We start from the raw sequence: 19,264 nt of genomic DNA on the forward strand, positions 1-19,264 counted from the left end.
GTATTTCCCTAGTGAACAATAATGTTGAGCATCTTTTTGATGGATTTATTATCCTTTCATATATATTCTTTGGTGAGATGTTTTGCCTATTTTTACATTTGGTTGTGTTTTATTGAAAGTGATACACGAGACCACCTATTATAGGATTGTATTTATGTGAAGAGTGCAGAAAAGACAAATCTGTGGAGATGGGAAGTGTTTTAACATTTGCCTGGTGCTGGAGGCGGGAATGAGAATAACGATAAAATGGACATATGGGATCTTACTGGGAGGATAATCATCTAAAACCGGATTGTGATGATGGTTGTACAACTGGGTGAATTACTCAAAATAATTTAATTGTATTCTTAGGACAAATGAACTTTAAAGTTGTTTTAAAAGAAAGGTGAGAGGATGAAGGAAGAATAGGAAGAAAGAGCTGCATGTTCAGAGGCTCAGAGGCATATGATGTGGGGGAAGGAAAAAAAAGTGTGGCTGAAAACAGGTGTGAGAAGCGGCAAGGGATGCAGCCAGGAACGTGCGTCAGAACTGCTTTCTCAAGGTCTTACATACCGTGCTGAGTTTGGACTTGATCCAGTGGATGGGAAGTGACTCCTAGCAAAGCTGGCTTTTTGTTGAGATTCTACTCTAAATGTAAAAAATCAGTTTATATACTTTGCAGTTATTTGGGTGATTTCATTCATCTTAGTTTTGTGAAGGAACAAATGAAGCTAATATAATTTTCTTCCTTATTTTAAAGGTAAACATTGGAAAACTGATGGCATCAGCAGTGTATCTTACAAATCTGAAGAAAGGCTTATAACATTCAGCCTGGAGACTTTTGGCCCTGTTACCCTGCTTCAAGAGACTCATATTAACATGCCGTTCCAGTCGTGGGAACTAACACCACTTGATGGAAGCAACGTACTGCTGATGGTGACTACAGTGTTTACTGAGCTGCAAATACAAATTAAGGTAAATCGCTATTATACAGCAAGTCATATCAAAGCGGTAAACCTTTATAAGAGTGTGCCAAAGCAGTCAATCACTGATGATTTACATATTGAAACGTCTTTCATAAACATTTAAAATACACCTTGAACTATAATTTCTAAGGGAAATATTAATTGGACAGGTAATGACATGTAATAAATGAGGCACATTTTTGTACCCTAAAGATATTACCAGGAATAGACCAATTACTAAAGGTAGAAGGCTGGTTGTAATGTAACTTTTGAGAGAGTTTCGATGCACTCTACATAGGCTTTCTGATTTTTATCACTCAGCCATTTGAAACCCTCTTTGAGGTCGGTCCCTGCAGGAGCCTGTATAGCTCATCAGTCAGACATTTCCTAGCCTGGAAGTTGGACAAAAGTAGATCAAGGGTCGGCCTGCAGCTGAAGGTGGGAGCGGGGATTGACTGTGAATGGACATAAGGGATTTCACAGGGGGGATGAAAATGTGCTGAAACTGATTTATGCCAACTGTTGTCAGTTACAAAAACCATCTTCGGATTGTTCACTTGAAATGGGCGAATTTTGTATGTAAAAAATACATCACTGAAGTTGTTTGAAAATAGAAAGCCTGAAATTCCCTACGAATGTAGCTGGAAGACTAGAATATCATCAAAATTTGCTTTTAAAACCAGATAAGGGATGTGAGTTCTTACACCTTCAAACTGCCATTTTGCAAACTTTAAAAGTGGATAATTTTGCATTAAATCTCATGTGTATAAAATAATTATCCTTCAAAATTAAAATGATTGCCCTCAAACAGCTATTGTAATTCAGTGAACACATAGTATTCTTAGATCAAAACTTATAAAATGGGAGAAGACCTGAAGATCCTTTAGTCCAATCCCTTGATTGTTTAAACGAAGTCCAAAAAGAGTTTGGGTAAACTGTTCAAGGTAACGTGGAGACTTTGGATCAAGCCCAATACATATGTCTCCTGCATTCTTTTTAGTATAGAATGACATAGGACTAAAAAAATAGTATAAGGAATATTAAGGCTGGAACTGGAATGATATGAATAATTTAACTTACAAAAGCTGCTTTTTTCTTACCGAAATTAGGAAAACCTTTGCATGTTAGCTTCAATCAAACTAAATGACAAAAAGCATTCCTCTATTTTAGAAGGGAAATGGATGACTCCCATTTCTTTCATTATTGCTTTGAAAGAAGCTGGACTGAATATCTTCCCTTCTGGACACTCTCATTTTTATGTTGTCATAAACCACAAGGTAGGAATGAATCTTTCCAAATTGAATATAATGGACATTTAGAATGTTAGCAAGTATTAAATTTTATATAAATCTTAAGATACACCATCGGTATTCTATATTCATTTATACACAAAATTACAGTTAGAAAGGAAGAAGTAAGTGGCAAGGCCAGAAATCCAAGGTTCTCTCAGGTTTAATAATCTTCCCCACGAAAGTAAGCACGCCTGTAGTGTGACCTTCACAGTGACACATGGAGCATATGCGCAGCTGGTCAGTTTAGTGCAAAGGTAGCCTAAGCAACTCCCCATTTTATATATTTTCTTTATTCTTCCAGACTGAGATTTCTTAAAAAAAGTAAATGACTGTAGTTTCACAAACATGGTAAGTCAGGTGAAATCAAACACATAAAAGGACCATTTGGATACAAAACCCACTCCCTTGTGTTTATTGGCAGAGCCTCCCTGTCTGCATGAGACTGTAGCTAAATGAAATCCTTGCATGTTAAACTGTGAGCTCCTTGAGGATAGGATTTGTTTTTTAATCAACTTTGATTCTTCTAGCATCTAGCATGTTCCTAGAATACAATAGACATTTAGTAAACATTTATGATATATGAAGACAGAGGAGCTTCTAATAGTGGCAGGTGTTTGGGCAGGGGAGCTCTGTACTCAAGAACAAAGTTATAGTTTACCAGAAAATGACAAAAGGTAGGCATTTATATAACATTTGAAAATATCAAATGTGTACTTACATGCATAGGTTTTAGTAAATTCATTGTCAGTCTACAAATGCTGAATGTAGTGTGCTATTTAACTTTCCAAAATATTCAAGAACTTTTTCTGAACACCTATACTCAAGGCATTATTTCAGATGCTTAGGATACATTAGTGAATAAAAGAAAGACCCCTGCCAAGCTTACATTCTAGTGAGGGAGGCAAAAATAATAAAATGATCTCATATGTTGAAAGGTGTTAGGCAGGAATCATGGGGTTAGAGCAGCATACAATATTAATTAGGGTGTTGGGGGCTCAACCTGAAGGTGGGGAATTTAGCCCAGTGGTTATGTCATGAGGCAGCTTCCAGGCAGAAAGAACAGCTGGAGCAAGAGCCCTTAGAAGGTGGCCTGGTGTGTCTGGGGACTGGAGGTAACAGGGGCCTGGAGCTGAGAGAGTAAGGGGAGAACAGGAGATAAGGTCGGACAGATAATGGGGTGTGGGGGCAGGTCCGATCAGAGGCCCTTGCAGGTAATTGTGAGAACTTCGGATTCTACTCTGAGAGCAAGGAAAAGCCATTGCCCCATTCAGAAAGAGGGTTCATATAACCCAACATCTTAAGTGGATCATTTGGGTTGAGGAGAGTGGCTTGTTGAGAGGCTCTATGAGCTATTCATTTTGTTTTTACATTGACAGGTTCCTTTGGTAGAAATGAAAGCTTACCGACAAATGGCTCTGCTAAGCTCTGCTTTTGCATTTAGTTGGAGCAGGTGGAATATGCTGTGTGATTCTAAACATGTTATAATTAAGGTATAGTATGCAGAAGCCCATACAACTACTTTGTCTTCCAGAAGATAAGGTACTCAAAAGCTAAATGGATGTAGACCATGGTTGCATTTCTTTGAAAGTTTCAAAATGGAGTTTTGACAATTAAAAAAATGTTTTAAAAGCATAAAACCAAACTGTAAAGGTTATACCTTCATTGTTCATCATGTCATAAGCTCTTGACTTTGGGCTAGAATCTTTATATCTCTTTACATAATTCAAGAACAAATGGAAGCCTTTAACCTGAATGGGTCTGTGGTTCACAGACTTTCTCCTCTGGAGATTAGGCCTCCAACTGATTTTTCTGGCACATTTACTGCTGCCTGATAATAAAGAAGGTGTCCTCTGTGACTGAATGAGCAGCCGTATTTGTCTGCTTTTCTCCCACTAGAATATAAGCTGCTTGAGGACAGGGTTTCATTATTGCAGTTGTTATTAATATGTGGTTTTTTGTTTTGTTATCTCCCCAACACCTAGAAAGTACTTGGCACATGATAGCCACTCAATAAACATTTGTTGAGTTAATGCCTTTTGATAAGCTCCAGAAACACCGGGATATAAAGTTTCATGGTTTAAAACATGGGACATTAAGAATGTCCCTTTTAACGTGAGCAATTTTAAGGATTGAGTGGAGCCCTTAAAATAATACTTTACTGCCAAGATACCTAGCAGAAGAGGAACTATTAACAGATTTCTCTAATTTTCTTCAGGTGAGGGAACACCTTACTGAGGAAGAACCTATTCAGAACCCCGACTGGGATCTTTTAATGTTCAGTGGTGAGAGAGCAGGAAGGCTCAGGATTGACGAGTACAGTGAGGCGTTCTCTGAAGCCCTTAAGGAGGATTCCGAGTTTCATTCTACTTTGTATCACATGGTTAAGGATTTTGCTTCTGAAGAAGCAATGGAGAAAATTAGGAATTCCAACTGCCAGTTGATCGACTCTGTATGCCACATGCTATTCTCCACTAGATTGCTCAGCTATTCTTAAACTTTATTCAGCATGAAAAACCAAGCAACTTGGAGAAAAATGAGGTAATTCTTCAACAAAATGTAATGATTAAATATACTTCAAATAGGCTATTAAAATGATCTAATCAGCATTTTATACTCATTTTTTTAAAAAGTATGGTTTTATTTTCCCTATGAAGACTTGGTTTACTGAGACTTTCACTATACAAGATTTAGATCTTTATTTCAGTAAATTTCAACAAACAATATCTCCTCATTAAAAGATCACAGGCAGGCTTCCTCCCCATCATATCTTAGTTGGGGAGGTAAGAAATATAGTCCTTCTGTGAACCTCTGGCTCCATGCTATCATTTCCCATCTAAAAGTTACTCATTTACAAAAAGTTCAGATACTGAAATGCTAAAAAAAAAAAACAATACACACGTTAGGATGTGCGGTAGTCACACTGGTGGTGGCCCGTTGTGTCGGAGTCTGGTAAATGGCCACAAGATATGTTCCAGAGACCTCCAGGAGTCCCCTTCTTGAGTGGGAGCAGCGTCCACAGACTTCTGGAAAAACCGGCCTGTGAGGAAGCTCACCAAAGCTGCCAACAGCACGACAAATGCAATGGGAAGCCAGAGCACCCTGTTGGCCTTTCCGATGGAAGTCTTGAGATTTGTTGCCCAGGAAGCTATTGTGTCATAACTGTAAGGAAAACACAAATTCAGAATTTGGTAATCACAATAATCTGTTAGAACACTCCTTTTGCCAACAAAGCGCTGTGAATCTGCCGTTCGTACCACAAACCCTGCCTTCTAAGGAGCCACGTACTGTGACCTGTCATCTTGGCTTGGCCACAGTCTGCCCTCAGAATGGAAGAAATGATGTGATTCAGGCATTATTTGAGTATTTGGTTTCATTCAGGCAAAGCAGCTTATATATGTTTGTACTGTATATGCATATGTATATGTGTGACTTCTGGATGTTTCTAGAGCTTAAGTAACAGCATCACATAAGTCTTTGAGAATAGTGTCAGATACTGTACTAAGCCTTTCACATGTGATAATTCATTTAACCATGACAATGAAATAATGACATAGGCAGTGTTTTCATCTCTATTCTGTAGATAAAGAAATTAATGTTCAAAAATGGGTGACCTTTCCTGGGCCATCTGGCTCCAGGGTTGAGTCTCTAATACCATGGACACTTCCATGTCTATACCAAGGTTCTACCTTTCACTATAGAAGCTTATTTTGTTAAGAGAAATGTTTAACTTGCTTAGAGTTTTGTTTCTATTGCTCTTCATTTACATAAAACTCACAGGTTCAGGGATGATTCCTGTAGCCATAGAAAGCTCATTATTCATCTTAAATTTAACAATTTGACAGGCATTCCATAAACTAATTTAATTAATACCCTTAACCCTACATTATCTTTCCTCCTTCAACCAAAATGGTATCAGTTAGCAAGCAGGCAACTTACACTGCAGAGACATCCCATTTTGACGGGTTGTTTCTCTTTTCAGAAAGACTTGGCTTTCTTGTCCTTTCTACTGTTTCTTCTTCAGGTGGTTCTGAGTCCTCCTTAGTTCTGTAAATAAGTATTGCTTTTAAATATTTGAAACTATGGATAATGTGCTTTAATTTATAAAATATTTGCTACCCTTAACTGTAATTTTAGAAAGATTTGATAAATTTCAAATTCTAAAAGATCACCAAATTTAACCATTTCTAGGGATTTAATTTTAGAAAGTAACTTTCTGTATTTAGAGAACTGTTTGTTGCAGAAAGTTGGGGTACTAGTGAAGGAACAAATAAAAACGGGGAAATGTACAAAAACCATGTAAAAGCCAACTCGCATCACTTGTAATAAAGCAATATTATTTCCTTCTCTGCATATATGCATGTGAGAGCACACTTTAGAAAACAAATGTGGATGACATATTTCTTTCTCTCTGTAATTTTTGTAGTAAAATTTCTCACTCTTCCGCCACAGTATTAAATATCCTGTTTTAACAATAGGTTTTCCAGTGTCACCCAAGGACTTAGGAGACAGCATTTCATTGTTTCTCTCTAACCTGGAATAACATCAATGGCATTTCTTCTTTCTCTAAAAATCTTAATTTTAAATCTAGCTAAAAAAAAACTTTAGTATTCAATGACCTGGGAAATAGCAATTGGACTGACTGTATTTTAAATAAAGTCATGCTAAAGAGGGGATCCTTTACCTGAAAAAAACTTGTTTTATTATCATGTTCATTGGGAAATTCCTAGTTGGATTTGAATTTTGAAATCCCAACACTCATAATGGCCTCACAATTGTCAAAAAGAACAAAGTTATTTTTTGGATGTTTCAGTTGAACAGCTAGTTTTTAAAGGACACAAAACCCAAAGCCATAATTCTTATAAGATTCTCAAGGTTTTGGTCTTTGGTTTGCAAAGACTTCTCAGTAGAAATCATATCATAATCACAAAAAGCAAAAAAGTAGGTTATAAGCTTTTGTAGGAAACCCTTGATTTTTTTTTTAACCCAGTTCAGAAAATATCATGTTAACTCCAAATCTGAAAAAGTTTTCGATTTATGCTCTCAGGATTTTTTTTTTTAAATACTTTGAGAGTAGACACTATGTCTTCCTCGTCCTTATATCCCTTAGGATTCTGTGTAGTGTCTATCACATAGCAGGCATGCAATGAACATGTATAAAATGAATAGAACATCATCACATTAGAATTTCTACAGATGAGGACACTGAGGCCAGATGGGTTCAAGCAATGTGTCCAGTACCTCCCAGGGACTGATAGACAGCATTTCTTCATATCTATTCCTTTTTTGCCCTGTACCTTTCACTCTAGAAGTTTATTTTGTTAAGAGAAATGTTTAACTTGCTTAGAGTTTTGTTTCTTTTACTCTTCATTTACATAAAGGGATGACATATATATATATATATAAAGTGCAAACATACTCTATTTGTGCCTATGTGTTATACATTTATTCACATAGTTTTTTTAGAAAACATCTAAGTAGATGGACACTTTACTTTTATGGCTCCTTAATGACCTTCTCCCATGATGACCAGATAGCTATATGGGACAAAAATTATCTTCACAAGTCTGACAAATTTCAAGGTGTTTTCTAACTGAAGATCACAGAAATTGCAGTTCTAAGTGCTATAAGAGTGAATGTATTCACAAATAACATTTATATAGTGCTTTACAGTTTCTAAAAGACTTAACAAATTGTTGATCTCATTGAATAAATGTGATCCCCACTGCTTATTCACCAGCTCACATCAGGTTAATAAACACACCAAGCTTCACCTACTTTAGTTCACATTTTTCTTCTTCAGCATCTGCCCAGGAATAGCTGCTAATAAATCGATGTAATGAGGGACGGTGTTCACTCTGCTTTGACCCCAAAATACGCCTAAATAAAGACGATTATAGCCACTTGTCAAATCAAATAACATCTGTAGCCATTATTTTATTTCCTACTACCTAAATCAACTAAAAAATGATATGTTCTGATTTTTTCATTGGAATGTTCACATATTTCATAATAAACCATTTCACGATCATATTCCAATTTTTATAATTAGTCTGCACATAATGCTACTAGATCACTTTTTTTCAAACATTTACTTTAGCCCAATTATAAAATAGTAAGGTTACCCAGGAGCAACCATAAAATTACTTACCAACTGCTCGATCTCCTACTGAAACGATCGTTATTTTCCATCCCAGCCACCTTTAAAGTTCAGATGGTAAAGAAACAATAAAATATGAACTTAGTGAAGTTTATATTATTTGGCATATGAAAAGGAATGTGCTTTTGACTGAGACCATGTAGGAATTTGCTTACCATTCCTGCATTTCCAATATTTCTGGGCAAAGAGGCAATGGTCACTCTTCGAAGAGAAGGTGGCTACCCGAGAGGACGAAGTGTACATTTAGGAAAAAATTGTCTTGGCGATTTGGTGCCTAGAACTCGGGAAGCCATCTCAGCCCATATGGCGGAAGCAAAGGTCCGGGGGTGAGGAAACAGCAAGGAAGGAGTCTCCAGGACCCTGCAGGTTTTGTGAAACTGCCCCCCACCCCTGGACTGCTTATTTCTAACTGAAGTTTCACACGAGAGAGAAACTATCATTATACTGGCCTTTTTCTTGCTGGTGGTGAACTTAAGTGATACATAAATACAGCAAGAAGTATAAAGGCATACATATATAAACATATATGCACACATGCATATGTACATACAAAACAATGTAAATTAAAATCACTGTTTTATGATTTACATGTAAAGCCATCTTACTTTCAAATACTTTAAACCGTCTCACTTATCATTGATAGACATTTGTTAATCGAATTAATAATTACCTTGGAGTTTAGAGAAGCTGAACGTTTTTTAATTTGGCAGTCCTCTGAAAGGAAAAACGTATTTGCACATTTTAGGAAATACATAATGTAATTTAGTGCAATGGTCTTGATTCTTTACAAAGAAAAGAAATGGTCAGAAAATATTTACTTATGACCCTAGAGACGACTGACTATATAAATATCTAGTTATTTGGTGATTTATAACAATTACCATCTTAAGCAGTGGAACAGAACCCTCTCATCACTGCAGATATGCGCAGTGCCTACCTAGCAGCACAGAAGGCACTCAATGAAAGTATGCTGAAAAAATGAATCCAAGGTACAAATATACTTACTTTTCTAGGAAAGGGAACAGACCATTAAAACTATAATTCTGCCCAGAATAGTTCATATTATCTAATTAAATAAAACTATTATAAGATCTATGAAAACCTTAGATATTTTCCATAGTCTCAGATGTCTCCCTCTTTTCCAATCCTTTGGCCAGTTTACTATGCCAGAGTCATTACTTCAAAAAGTACAAAACCATGTCGATATGAGTGGCTCATTTAAGTTATTGTTCCTTGCTGTATATTTGGAGAAAGCCAGTTCTAGAATATCCTAAGTAGGAGAACACTAGGGTCGACTAAATGGGTTGGATTAAATATATTCTCTCAGCTCAGCAATTTTTTAAATGAATTTTTGGTGTCATTACCAAAGAAACCTCCTTGTTTCCCAATCTATTTTCTGACATCTTACTTTGGGCTATATAAATAGCAGGAATGAGCTTTTTGTCTAAAATAACCTTAACTTAAGGGTCTTATACTCAAGACATAATAATAATTAGAGAGTGAAGGAAAGAGGAGCATGTTAGGAAACCATAACTGATACGATCATCTTAAACCTTTATTACCTTCATCTTCAAGAGGATTAAAAGACCTTTCATTTTGCAAAAGAACTTCTTTCAGTTCTTCTAATTCAGTGTGCTCTTTGGTGTACATTCTCTTCAAGTTTTCCACATGTTGAATCATCACTTCAACTGCTTTACTAACTCGGCTTTCCTAGGAGAAAAAAAGGTAAAAATTTACATTGAAAGTACTACTCTCGATACACAGTTAAAAGATGGTGATCAGACACACGAATTTATCTTCACTCCATTCCTAAACCGCACTAACATGACAATAAAGATTTTTTCAAAATCGCAGATGCTTTTTTAAAAATGGGCAGATAGAACAGAAGACATAAACAGCACAATTGTGAAAGTCTGCTAGTAGAATGACTAGTGGGGCATGACTGAGCCCGGAAAAAGCTGAACCCTAACAAAAGAGGTAAGAAAAGCCTAGAAGCAGCCTGGGCTGCACCACAGAAAGCCCCGCGGGCTCAGGAGTTAATGGTGCTTCTGAAACTAAGCTTGAAGGGCAATGTATGAATAGAAGAAATGGTTGAAAATCTGTGTAGAAATAATGAAAAAGGAGAGAACTTAAGCAAAAGTTGGCATATCTATCAACTACTGAGAGTAGCTAGCCTTATTTATTCCTCCTTCCAACTCTAACACCGACTGCCAGGCTTTTACTTGAGGCAGGCGGTGGGAAAAATGTTCTCTTGGAGAATCTAACAGTACAGGACGAAAGCCCTAAATCAACTGACATTAAGAGTATCCCAGTGGCCTATTGCTCTTGTAAAGCTCAGAGCCAAGAAGAACCTTTTCTTCCCAACATGTACACCGAGCCCCCAACCAGAGGAGAACCTCTCGCATGAAAGGAGAAATCAAAACAGAAACGAGCAATCTGGAGGAGACAAACTGCTGAAAAACCGAAACTCCAAGGAAACTGTCAGTATCTTCATGGAGTTAAAAGTAAGTACTGCATCCATGGTAAGACCAAAATAACATTACAAAGCAACATTCTGAGAATACGAAAGTGTCTGGGAATTAAAAATAGGAAAAAATATGTAATGCAACCGGAGAGTGTCAAGATAAGGTTGAGGAAATCTCCCTGAAATTAGAGCTAAAAGACTAAAAGGTAGAAAAGAGGTTAGAAATGACCAGTTCAGGAACTCCAACATCCAAAGAATAGGAATTCAAGAAAGTAGAGAAAATTCCACAAAATGCAGAAAATTAAGCAGCTAATGACCACAGCAAAGAAAAATGATTAAGTCTAGGAAGAACATTAATTTGCACAAAGAAGGAAAGTCATACACTGCTCTTTGCTATGAACAGAATTTACATACTTATAATAATATTTACACATAATTTGATCTAATAGTATTCACCCACTAACTCATTTTTAATTAAAAAATTTAGTTACAAAAGTTTTTATATGGACCTAAAAAGTACACAAACCCACACATCCCCATCAACCAGCTTCAAGAATCATCATTTTGCCATGAGTTTCAGCTCCTTCTCAATTTTTGAATATTTTGTTATTTCACTCTTAAATCTTTACAATTGGAGTGTATTTCCTTGAAATAACTACAGTGCCACAATCCCACATAGCAATAATAAAAAACACCTTAATATCATCTAATTGGTATTCAAATTACCCCAGTTGTCTCAAAAACATCTTTTTACAGTTTTGTTTGAATTGGAACCTGAGAAAGCACATTTCACTGTACTGTTCCTTGTTTATATAAGTGAATACATAGTTCATAATATAAAAGTAACTACTTAAAAGTGAACAACTCGGGGCAATTAATGCCTGCACAGCGCTGTGCAACTGCCACTTATATCAGGTTCCATAAGGCTTTTATCCCCCCAAATAAAATCGCATTCCCACTGAACAGTTATTCCCCATTCATCCGTACCCCAGGCCCTGGTAACCATCCTTCTCTAAAGATTTACCCATTCCAGATCCTATAAACAGGATCAAGCAACACCTGACCTTTGTGTCTAGCATCTACACTTAGGATAATGTTTTCCAGATTCATCTATCATGTATCACTCAAATAACACATATCAGCACTTCATTCTTCTTAATGGCTAAATAATATTAATTATAAAATATTGCGATTTATCCACATCTTTGTTTTTTTTTTGTAGCTATCCTAGAAGGTGTGCAGTGGTATGCCATTAAGGTTTTGATTTGCATTGCCATTGCATTCTCTAATGCATCTTTTCATGTGCTTAGTGGCCATTTGTATGTCTTCTTTCGAGAAACGTTTATTGCCCATTCTTAACTGGAGTGTTTCTCTCTCTGTGCCTAAGTTGTAGCTGTTCTGTACATAGTCTGGGTACGGGACCCTTATTCAACATGATTTGCAAATATTTTCTACAGGTCATCTTTGCACTTTCTTGATAAAGCCCTTCGTCACACAAATTTTTAATTTTCGAGGAAGTCCAAGTTATTTTTTTGTTGTTGCTTTTGTTTTTTTGGTGTCATTTACTCATTTTACAAATAATTTTGGGGGCACCTGTTTTACATTAGGCACATTTTAGGCTTAGGGGATATAAGCAGTGAGCCACACAAATATTCCTGCCTCCATGGAGCTTATATTATAGTGAGAAGAGACATACAAAAAACCAAGATGTCAATAAACTGCATAGTATGTTAGAAGGCAGTCGGTGCTGTGACCAGCAGAAGGCGGCAGAAGAAGGGTGAAAAGCCCTGGGGTGGGAGTGGCTGCAATTTTACAAAGGATGTCAGGGAGGTCAGGGCAGGTCCTTCTGTGAAGGTGACATTGGAACAAGACTTGATGGAGGTGAGGGCTGAGACATGTAAGTACCTGAGGAAGAGTATTCTAGGCCGAGGGAGCAGCCAGAACTGAGGCCTGGGGTGGCAGGGTGCTTAGCGTGTCTGGTGACCAGAAAGGCCACCGGTGTGGCTGGCGTGCAGTCACCCAGGAAGACAGTCATAGGAGAAAAAGTCAAGAGGTAAGAGAGCAGTGGAATCGTGCAGATCTTTTTTAACCCATTGAAGCATTTTGGTTTTTATTCTGAAAAAAGTAAGGATCCACTGGGAGGGCTTTGCACCAAAAGTAACATATCTGCCTTAAATTTTGAAGAATGATTCTGGCTGCTTTATTGAATATAAACTATGTTAGGGGAAGGATTGGGTTTGAATAGAAACAGATCTTTTACTGAAAATACTGTATTAATCTGGAAAATATAGAATGGTGACTTAGATCAAGGTGGTAGCACTGGGGAGGGAAATACATGGCTGAATTCTGGATATATCCTGATGGTGGAGTGAATAGAATTTTCTGTAGGGTTAGATGTGGAATGTGAGAGAAAACTGTTGAGAATTATCCACCAAGGGAAGGGCAGAGTTGTCCTTAAATGAGGAAAGGAGGCTATGTGTGGAGCAGGTGTTGGAGGGACTGGCAGCAGTTTATTTTTGGATATGTTAAGTCAGAGTTGTTTATCAAACATCCACGTAGAATCACTGTGTCAGCAGTAGTATATTCTAGTTTGGACCTCATGGCAGAGGTTTAGGGTAAGCACGTGAATTTGGGAGTCATCAGCTGACTACGCAAGATGGTATAGGATCAGGTGAAGACGGAGAGAAGATGTACAGGGTGGAGCCTGGGGCCCATCAAGGAGCTCAGTTAGCATAGAGCAGGGGTGTTTTCTGGCTATGCAGGAATGAGCAGGTGGCAAAATTGAATTAAACAGAGTCAGAAACTTTCTAAATGAGTAAAACAAAACGAGAAGGAAAAGTGTTGAGGGTTCATGCAAGGGAGCAAATACTGTGTTTGACCTTGGCATTCAAGCTTGGTTAGAGAAGGAGAGAGATCAACAAAAGGGGGTGAGACAGTGAAAAGTGTGAGGGGGCAGAGATGAATAAAATAACTAAATAATCTAAACCAAGAAATATCTAAAGCTAGAAATAAATCACTTAGGGACAGTAAGCATTTTATTTAGAGAGATGGACGTAAACACAAAACAACCCAAAAATTGTTGCTCTGGAACATGGGAAAATGAAAAATAAGCCTTGCAGAATTACTTGATTCTTTTTCTAACTAGGCATATACATAAATAAAATGAAGAATATTATTCTCTAGTGAGCAGTTAAAAAGGAACTTTTTAATTTTAAGCTATTAAAAATATGCAACAAATGATCAAACTAAAATTACCACCACAATTAAATGTCTCCTTTTTAGGAAAATATATTTTAACACATTTGTTTAAGTGTAAATTTAAAAAATTAGAGTCTCCCCAGATTTACCTAGAAAGAAAATTCGAAATTCTGCTTATCTATGAATAAGTGTACAAAGATACATATACAAGGATGTTTACTGTAGCATTATTTATAATAGCAAAATATTAAGAACTTTCTGAAATGATCAAATGTAGGAGATTGGTTAATTTATGATCTATTCAACCAACAGAATACCATTAAAAGATTTGCATTTATATATTTGTATCACACGGAAAGTCATCTATACTATATGTTGAATGAAAAAAAGATTATAACATTGTATGAAGGGAGTGCCTAGAAAAAATATGTCACAAACATTTTATGATTGTCAGTAGCTGATGCTACCATGAGAAAATTTTCTTTACATTCCATTTTCCATTTTTCCTATATTGAACATATATGTCTTATACAATAAAGATGTGTTTTTTTTTAAAGTTCTTCCTAGAAACATAATCCATAATCTCAGGGATAATAAATCCTTTTAAGAATCTCATTGTAACTAGAGACATGGAGACAGATTACCTGATTAATGGCTCCCAGCATCTCAGCCCTGCTGGCCACTCGTGTTGTGCACTGGCTAAGGAATGTTATGCTTTTCTCCAGCTTCTTAATGATTTCCTGGGCCTGGTGGTCATCTTCACATAGATGTGCTAAGGACTGCGTGGAAAGCAAAGTATTAAAAAGTATCCAATCCAAGAATTCAGCTAGTGACTCTAACACTGACTATGTTGTAAATGCAGATGACAGTCAAATCTCAGTCGTCTGGGTGGGGGATGAAAAGCAGCAGCACAGACCAATAATGAATGATCCTGAAATGGTAATCCCTCTGTTGGCTATCACATAGGCCTGCACAAATGCTCAGAAAACCTATTGTCTATTCCTGATCCTTTCTTTCTTCACTTCTCAAATTTGCTTCATGTATATTTATAACTTTCTGTATATTTATATCTTCATGTATAGTTAACATCTTTCTTTTACACTTAATAGGGTGGGATCTAATTAGTTGGTATTGGGTAAAGAAATTATGCTTATAAATGAGTTGGGTCTATTATATGAGGAGCCTAGTTTGAACTTTTAACAAAAGTAGTGAAAATGTATCAGAATTAGAATGGCTCTGATAACTATATCTGCTCATCCACTGATAAAAAAGTGTGATTGGGTTGATGAGGTGGATATGCCTTCACTGCCTTATGAATTATTTCTCTCAAAACTGCCTTCTTGATCAAAGATGATAGCTTTCCTGATGGAAGACCATCCTTTTCACTAGGGTGGAGACAGAATTAAGAGAACAGTATATTTGGAAGCAAACAAGCCACTGCTCATTAGCTATATAAATAAGCAAATTTCTAAGACTTGCACAAACCTATAACACCATAAATTTCATATATCATTTAGAAAGGAATAATCTGCCAATAATTAACTATTGTTAATTATAAGGAACTATTAACTCTAAATTGCATCCTAGTTCTAGAAATGTTATAATGTCTAACTTTCTGATTTGCTCTTTCCTCATCTGTTGGATAGAGACAATTACGTTGTCTTTCCAGGAATATTATTATATGACAGGTAATAGCTGCCAATTGCTTGTCACACAGTAGGTGCTCAATGAATGGCAGCCACTTCTGAAAAGGACAGGTATGTATGAGTTGCAACAAAAGAGTTGCCCACCAACTGGAATGGCCAGTTTTGGACACACAGTTTCCTATTTTCGTTTAAATAACCACCTTTGGTTGTTCCCAGGAAAAAGTAGACATTAGTTGTTAGCCAAACAGAATATGGTTTACCTACACATAATCATGAAGAAATAGAAATTTGAACAGACCAATTACTAGTAGAGATTGAAACATTTATCAAAAATCTCCCAACAAAGAGAAGTGCAGTGATAGATGGCCTCACTGGTGAATTCTACCAAACATCTAATTAAGAATTAATACCAATCCACCTGAAACTCTTCCAAAATATTGAAGAGGAAGGAATGCTTCAAAGCTCATTGTTGGAGGCCAGTACACTGATTCTGAAGCCAGACAAAGATACTCCAGGAAAACTATATCCTTTAAGGCCCATGTCCAACAGACCAATATTTCTTACCAGCATTGGTACAAAAATCCTCAACAAAATACTGTAAACTGAATTCAACAGCACACTGAAAGGTTTATGCAGCCTAACCAGGTGATATTTAGTCCTAGAATGCAAGGATAGTTCAACATAATGAAAATCAGTACAGTACACCATATTAAAAGATTAAAGGATAAAAACCATATGATCATCTTAATTTATGCAGAGCAGTATTTGACAAAATTCCACATCCTTTCATGATAAAAAACAGTTAAAAAACTAGAAGTAGAAGGAAAGTACCTCAACATAATAAAGGCCATATATGAAAAGCCCACAGCTAACATTATACTCAATGGTGAAAGATTGAGTTTCTCTTCTAAGGTCAGGAATAAGGAAAGGATACCTGCTCTCACCACTTCTATGCAACTTAATATTGGAAGTACTAGCCAGAGCAATTTAGGCAAATAAAAGAAATAAAAAATTCACATTGGAAAAGAAGAAGTAAAATCATCTCTGCAGATGATATGATCTTATATACAGAAAACCCTAAAGATTCCACAAAAAGACTGTTAGACTAAACAAATTCAGGAAAATTATAAAATATAAAATCAACATATAAAACCAATTGCATTTCTATGCACTAACAATGAACAATCAAGAAAATTAAGAAAACAATTTCATTTATAATAGCAATGAAAATAATAAAATACTTATGTATAAGCCTAACCAGTAGGCAAGAGACTTGTGAAACTACAAAACATTGCTGAAAGGAATTAAAGACACAAATAAAAAGAAAGACATCTTGTTTCCATGGATTGGAAGACTTAATTTTGCTAAGATGTCAATAGTACCCAAATCAATCTACAGATGCAGTGTAATTCCTATGAAAATCCCAAGTGCATTTTTTTCAGGAATAGAAAAATTCATCCCCAAATTGACATGAAATATTGAAGGGCCCCAAATAGCCACAACAATTTAGAAAAAGGAGCCCAAAATTGGAGGACTCATGCTTTCAGCTTTTAAAACATACTATAAAGCTATAGTAATCAAAACAGTATGATACTGATATAAAGAAAGACATGTATGAAGAGAATAGAGTGCCCAGAAATAAACCTATAATGATAAGTGATCTTCAACAAGGATGCCAAGACTATACATGGGAAAGGATAGGTTCCTACTTGTGTGTGCCTTGTACAGGGCTTGCCCATCATGTGACAAGACTGAAATCAGTCACCATTCTTCTTCAGTTAATTAATGGAAATAAACTTTTGATTCTCTTCTTTGATACTTAAAATTCTCCTATTGCTCAGTTTTCTGCATGATTACTTTCTGTCTGAAATCTATTTGAAAATCTAAAAAGAAGGTGGATGAGCCACACAACTACTTAAAAAAGGCATTTGTTTTATTGCTTACACTTGCCTATTAGTGAATATTTTATTCCCAGCCTGATTCTTAATTTTTAACTCCTATTAATTCACATTTGGACCAGGCAGGGCTTGGTAGCTGGTGTTGGTTTTAGTTATACAAGTAAACTCATATGTAATTTGAAAATGTCAACAATATGATCAAATGTGCTATCCCCAAATGTTAAGATGCTCACCTCTAACAGCTTTAAACAATTAGTGATTTCGTGCTTCAAATTTTCTTCTGCCAAGTCACGGGATCTTTCCTCAAGCTTTACTCTCTTCTCCAAGGTGAACCAGTCACACTTAAATCCCAAAGATAATCTGAGAAATTCGGCCTGTTGTCAAAATAATGTGAGGGTGAGGGGAGAAAATTGGATGTAGTCAAATATTTCAGTTTAATAATGGATTATACTGAAGCATTTCTTTCTCCTTTGAGCAGCATGATGCTGGCATGCATAGGCTTTACCTACACTTGGTCATTGACAAGCCCATCAGACACCAAACATGACAACTTGTGCAAAAAGCATGAAGTGACTCTAGGCAAGAGAGCCTGAAACACTTTTTTAATTAAAGAAAAATATGTTTTCTTTAAACTTACCTCCACCTCCTTCTCAGTAGCAGAAGTGCTGTAGGACAAGATAAAGAATTTATTCAAACACATTTCAATGCAGGAAAGCGATAAACGTTAGCATGCTACGTGAAGAAGAGCTTACTTGTCACTCTGTTTAAAGTTAACCGATTTCACAGTGGTTACAGGAAGAGTGGAAACAGCAGTATCCACTAAAAGACAATAAAATGGTATTTGATTAGAAAGCTTAATAGCTGAAGCACTTTCAATCAAATGTTGTTATTCCCTCTGTCCACTAAAAAGGGGCATTCCATTGAAACAAATCTGAAATGATAGCCAGCTAATAATGCATTTGCTAAAATATAAGGTAATGTTATGCTATTGGGATCACAATGGCTCTAAAATGATTGGTTCATACTTAGCCTGTGAATAGTCTGAAACCTGAAGATATCTCAGAGCCAAGGGACAGCCCAATTTGTTCTCTTCACATTTGAATGTTTATTTGACTTGATACAAACGCATACCTTCCTCTGATACTCTGGTCCTTTGGATCAACGTTCTCATAGCAGCAATAAAGGTAGTAGTGATTTTTGCAGTAGTAGTAATAACAATAACAACAATAACAGTAACAATAACAGTAACAATAAACATGGTATCAACCATTTATCACAGGTCAATATGCCAGTCCCAGAACAAGGCTCTTTGCACATATTTTTTTTTATTAGGGTATCATTGATATACACTCTTATGAAGGTTTCACATGAAAAACAATGTGGTTACTACATTCACCCATATTATCGAGTCCCCCCAACATACACCATTGCAGTCGCTGTCCATCAGTGTGGTAAGAAGACACAGAGTCACTACTTGTCTTCTCTGTGCTAGACTGTCTTCCCGTGATCCCCCACACACTAGGTGTGCCAATCATAATATCCCTTCTCCCTCCCTCCCCACTCCCCCTTCCCCACCTCTCCCCTTTGGTAACCACTTGTCCCTTCTTGGAGTCTGTGAGTCTGCTGCTATTTTGTTCCTTCAGTTTTGCTGGTTATACTCCACAA

The 19,264-nt window shown here is 36.5% G+C and overlaps 2 protein-coding genes across 8 annotated transcripts in view; one reads left to right on the forward strand and one right to left on the reverse strand.

Moving 5' to 3' along the window:
- The window catches only part of DNAI7 (dynein axonemal intermediate chain 7), a 52,054-nt gene extending 47,212 nt beyond the window's left edge, over positions 1-4,842 (forward strand). For 5 of the 6 annotated variants that reach the window (XM_017658429.3, XM_037020416.2, XM_017658427.3 and 2 more), the window contains 4 exons: positions 740-954; positions 2,054-2,221; positions 3,613-3,726; positions 4,452-4,842. In XM_017658429.3, coding sequence (XP_017513918.3) covers positions 740-954; positions 2,054-2,221; positions 3,613-3,726; positions 4,452-4,730 — 776 coding nt within the window. In that variant the 3' untranslated portion in view covers positions 4,731-4,842. The remainder of the gene's footprint in view (positions 1-739; positions 955-2,053; positions 2,222-3,612; positions 3,727-4,451) is intronic. The other variant, XM_073223252.1, reaches the window with a different exon arrangement.
- A 75-nt stretch (positions 4,843-4,917) lies between these two features.
- The window catches only part of IRAG2 (inositol 1,4,5-triphosphate receptor associated 2), a 42,032-nt gene continuing 27,685 nt past the window's right edge, over positions 4,918-19,264 (reverse strand). Inside the window, exons 9-19 of one of the 2 annotated variants that reach the window (XM_037020418.2) lie at positions 18,352-18,418; positions 18,237-18,264; positions 17,833-17,973; positions 14,700-14,834; positions 9,956-10,103; positions 9,064-9,107; positions 8,549-8,611; positions 8,385-8,434; positions 8,012-8,113; positions 6,173-6,280; positions 4,918-5,395 (exon numbers count right to left, since the gene is read on the reverse strand). In XM_037020418.2, the coding sequence (XP_036876313.2) occupies positions 5,152-5,395; positions 6,173-6,280; positions 8,012-8,113; positions 8,385-8,434; positions 8,549-8,611; positions 9,064-9,107; positions 9,956-10,103; positions 14,700-14,834; positions 17,833-17,973; positions 18,237-18,264; positions 18,352-18,418 (1,130 nt within the window). In that variant the 3' untranslated portion in view covers positions 4,918-5,151. The remainder of the gene's footprint in view (positions 5,396-6,172; positions 6,281-8,011; positions 8,114-8,384; positions 8,435-8,548; positions 8,612-9,063; positions 9,108-9,955; positions 10,104-14,699; positions 14,835-17,832; positions 17,974-18,236; positions 18,265-18,351; positions 18,419-19,264) is intronic. The other variant, XM_037020417.2, reaches the window with a different exon arrangement.

The sequence above is a fragment of the Manis javanica genome, chromosome 15 (genome assembly GCF_040802235.1).
Source record: "Manis javanica isolate MJ-LG chromosome 15, MJ_LKY, whole genome shotgun sequence".
NCBI classification, from domain to species: domain Eukaryota; kingdom Metazoa; phylum Chordata; class Mammalia; order Pholidota; family Manidae; genus Manis; species Manis javanica.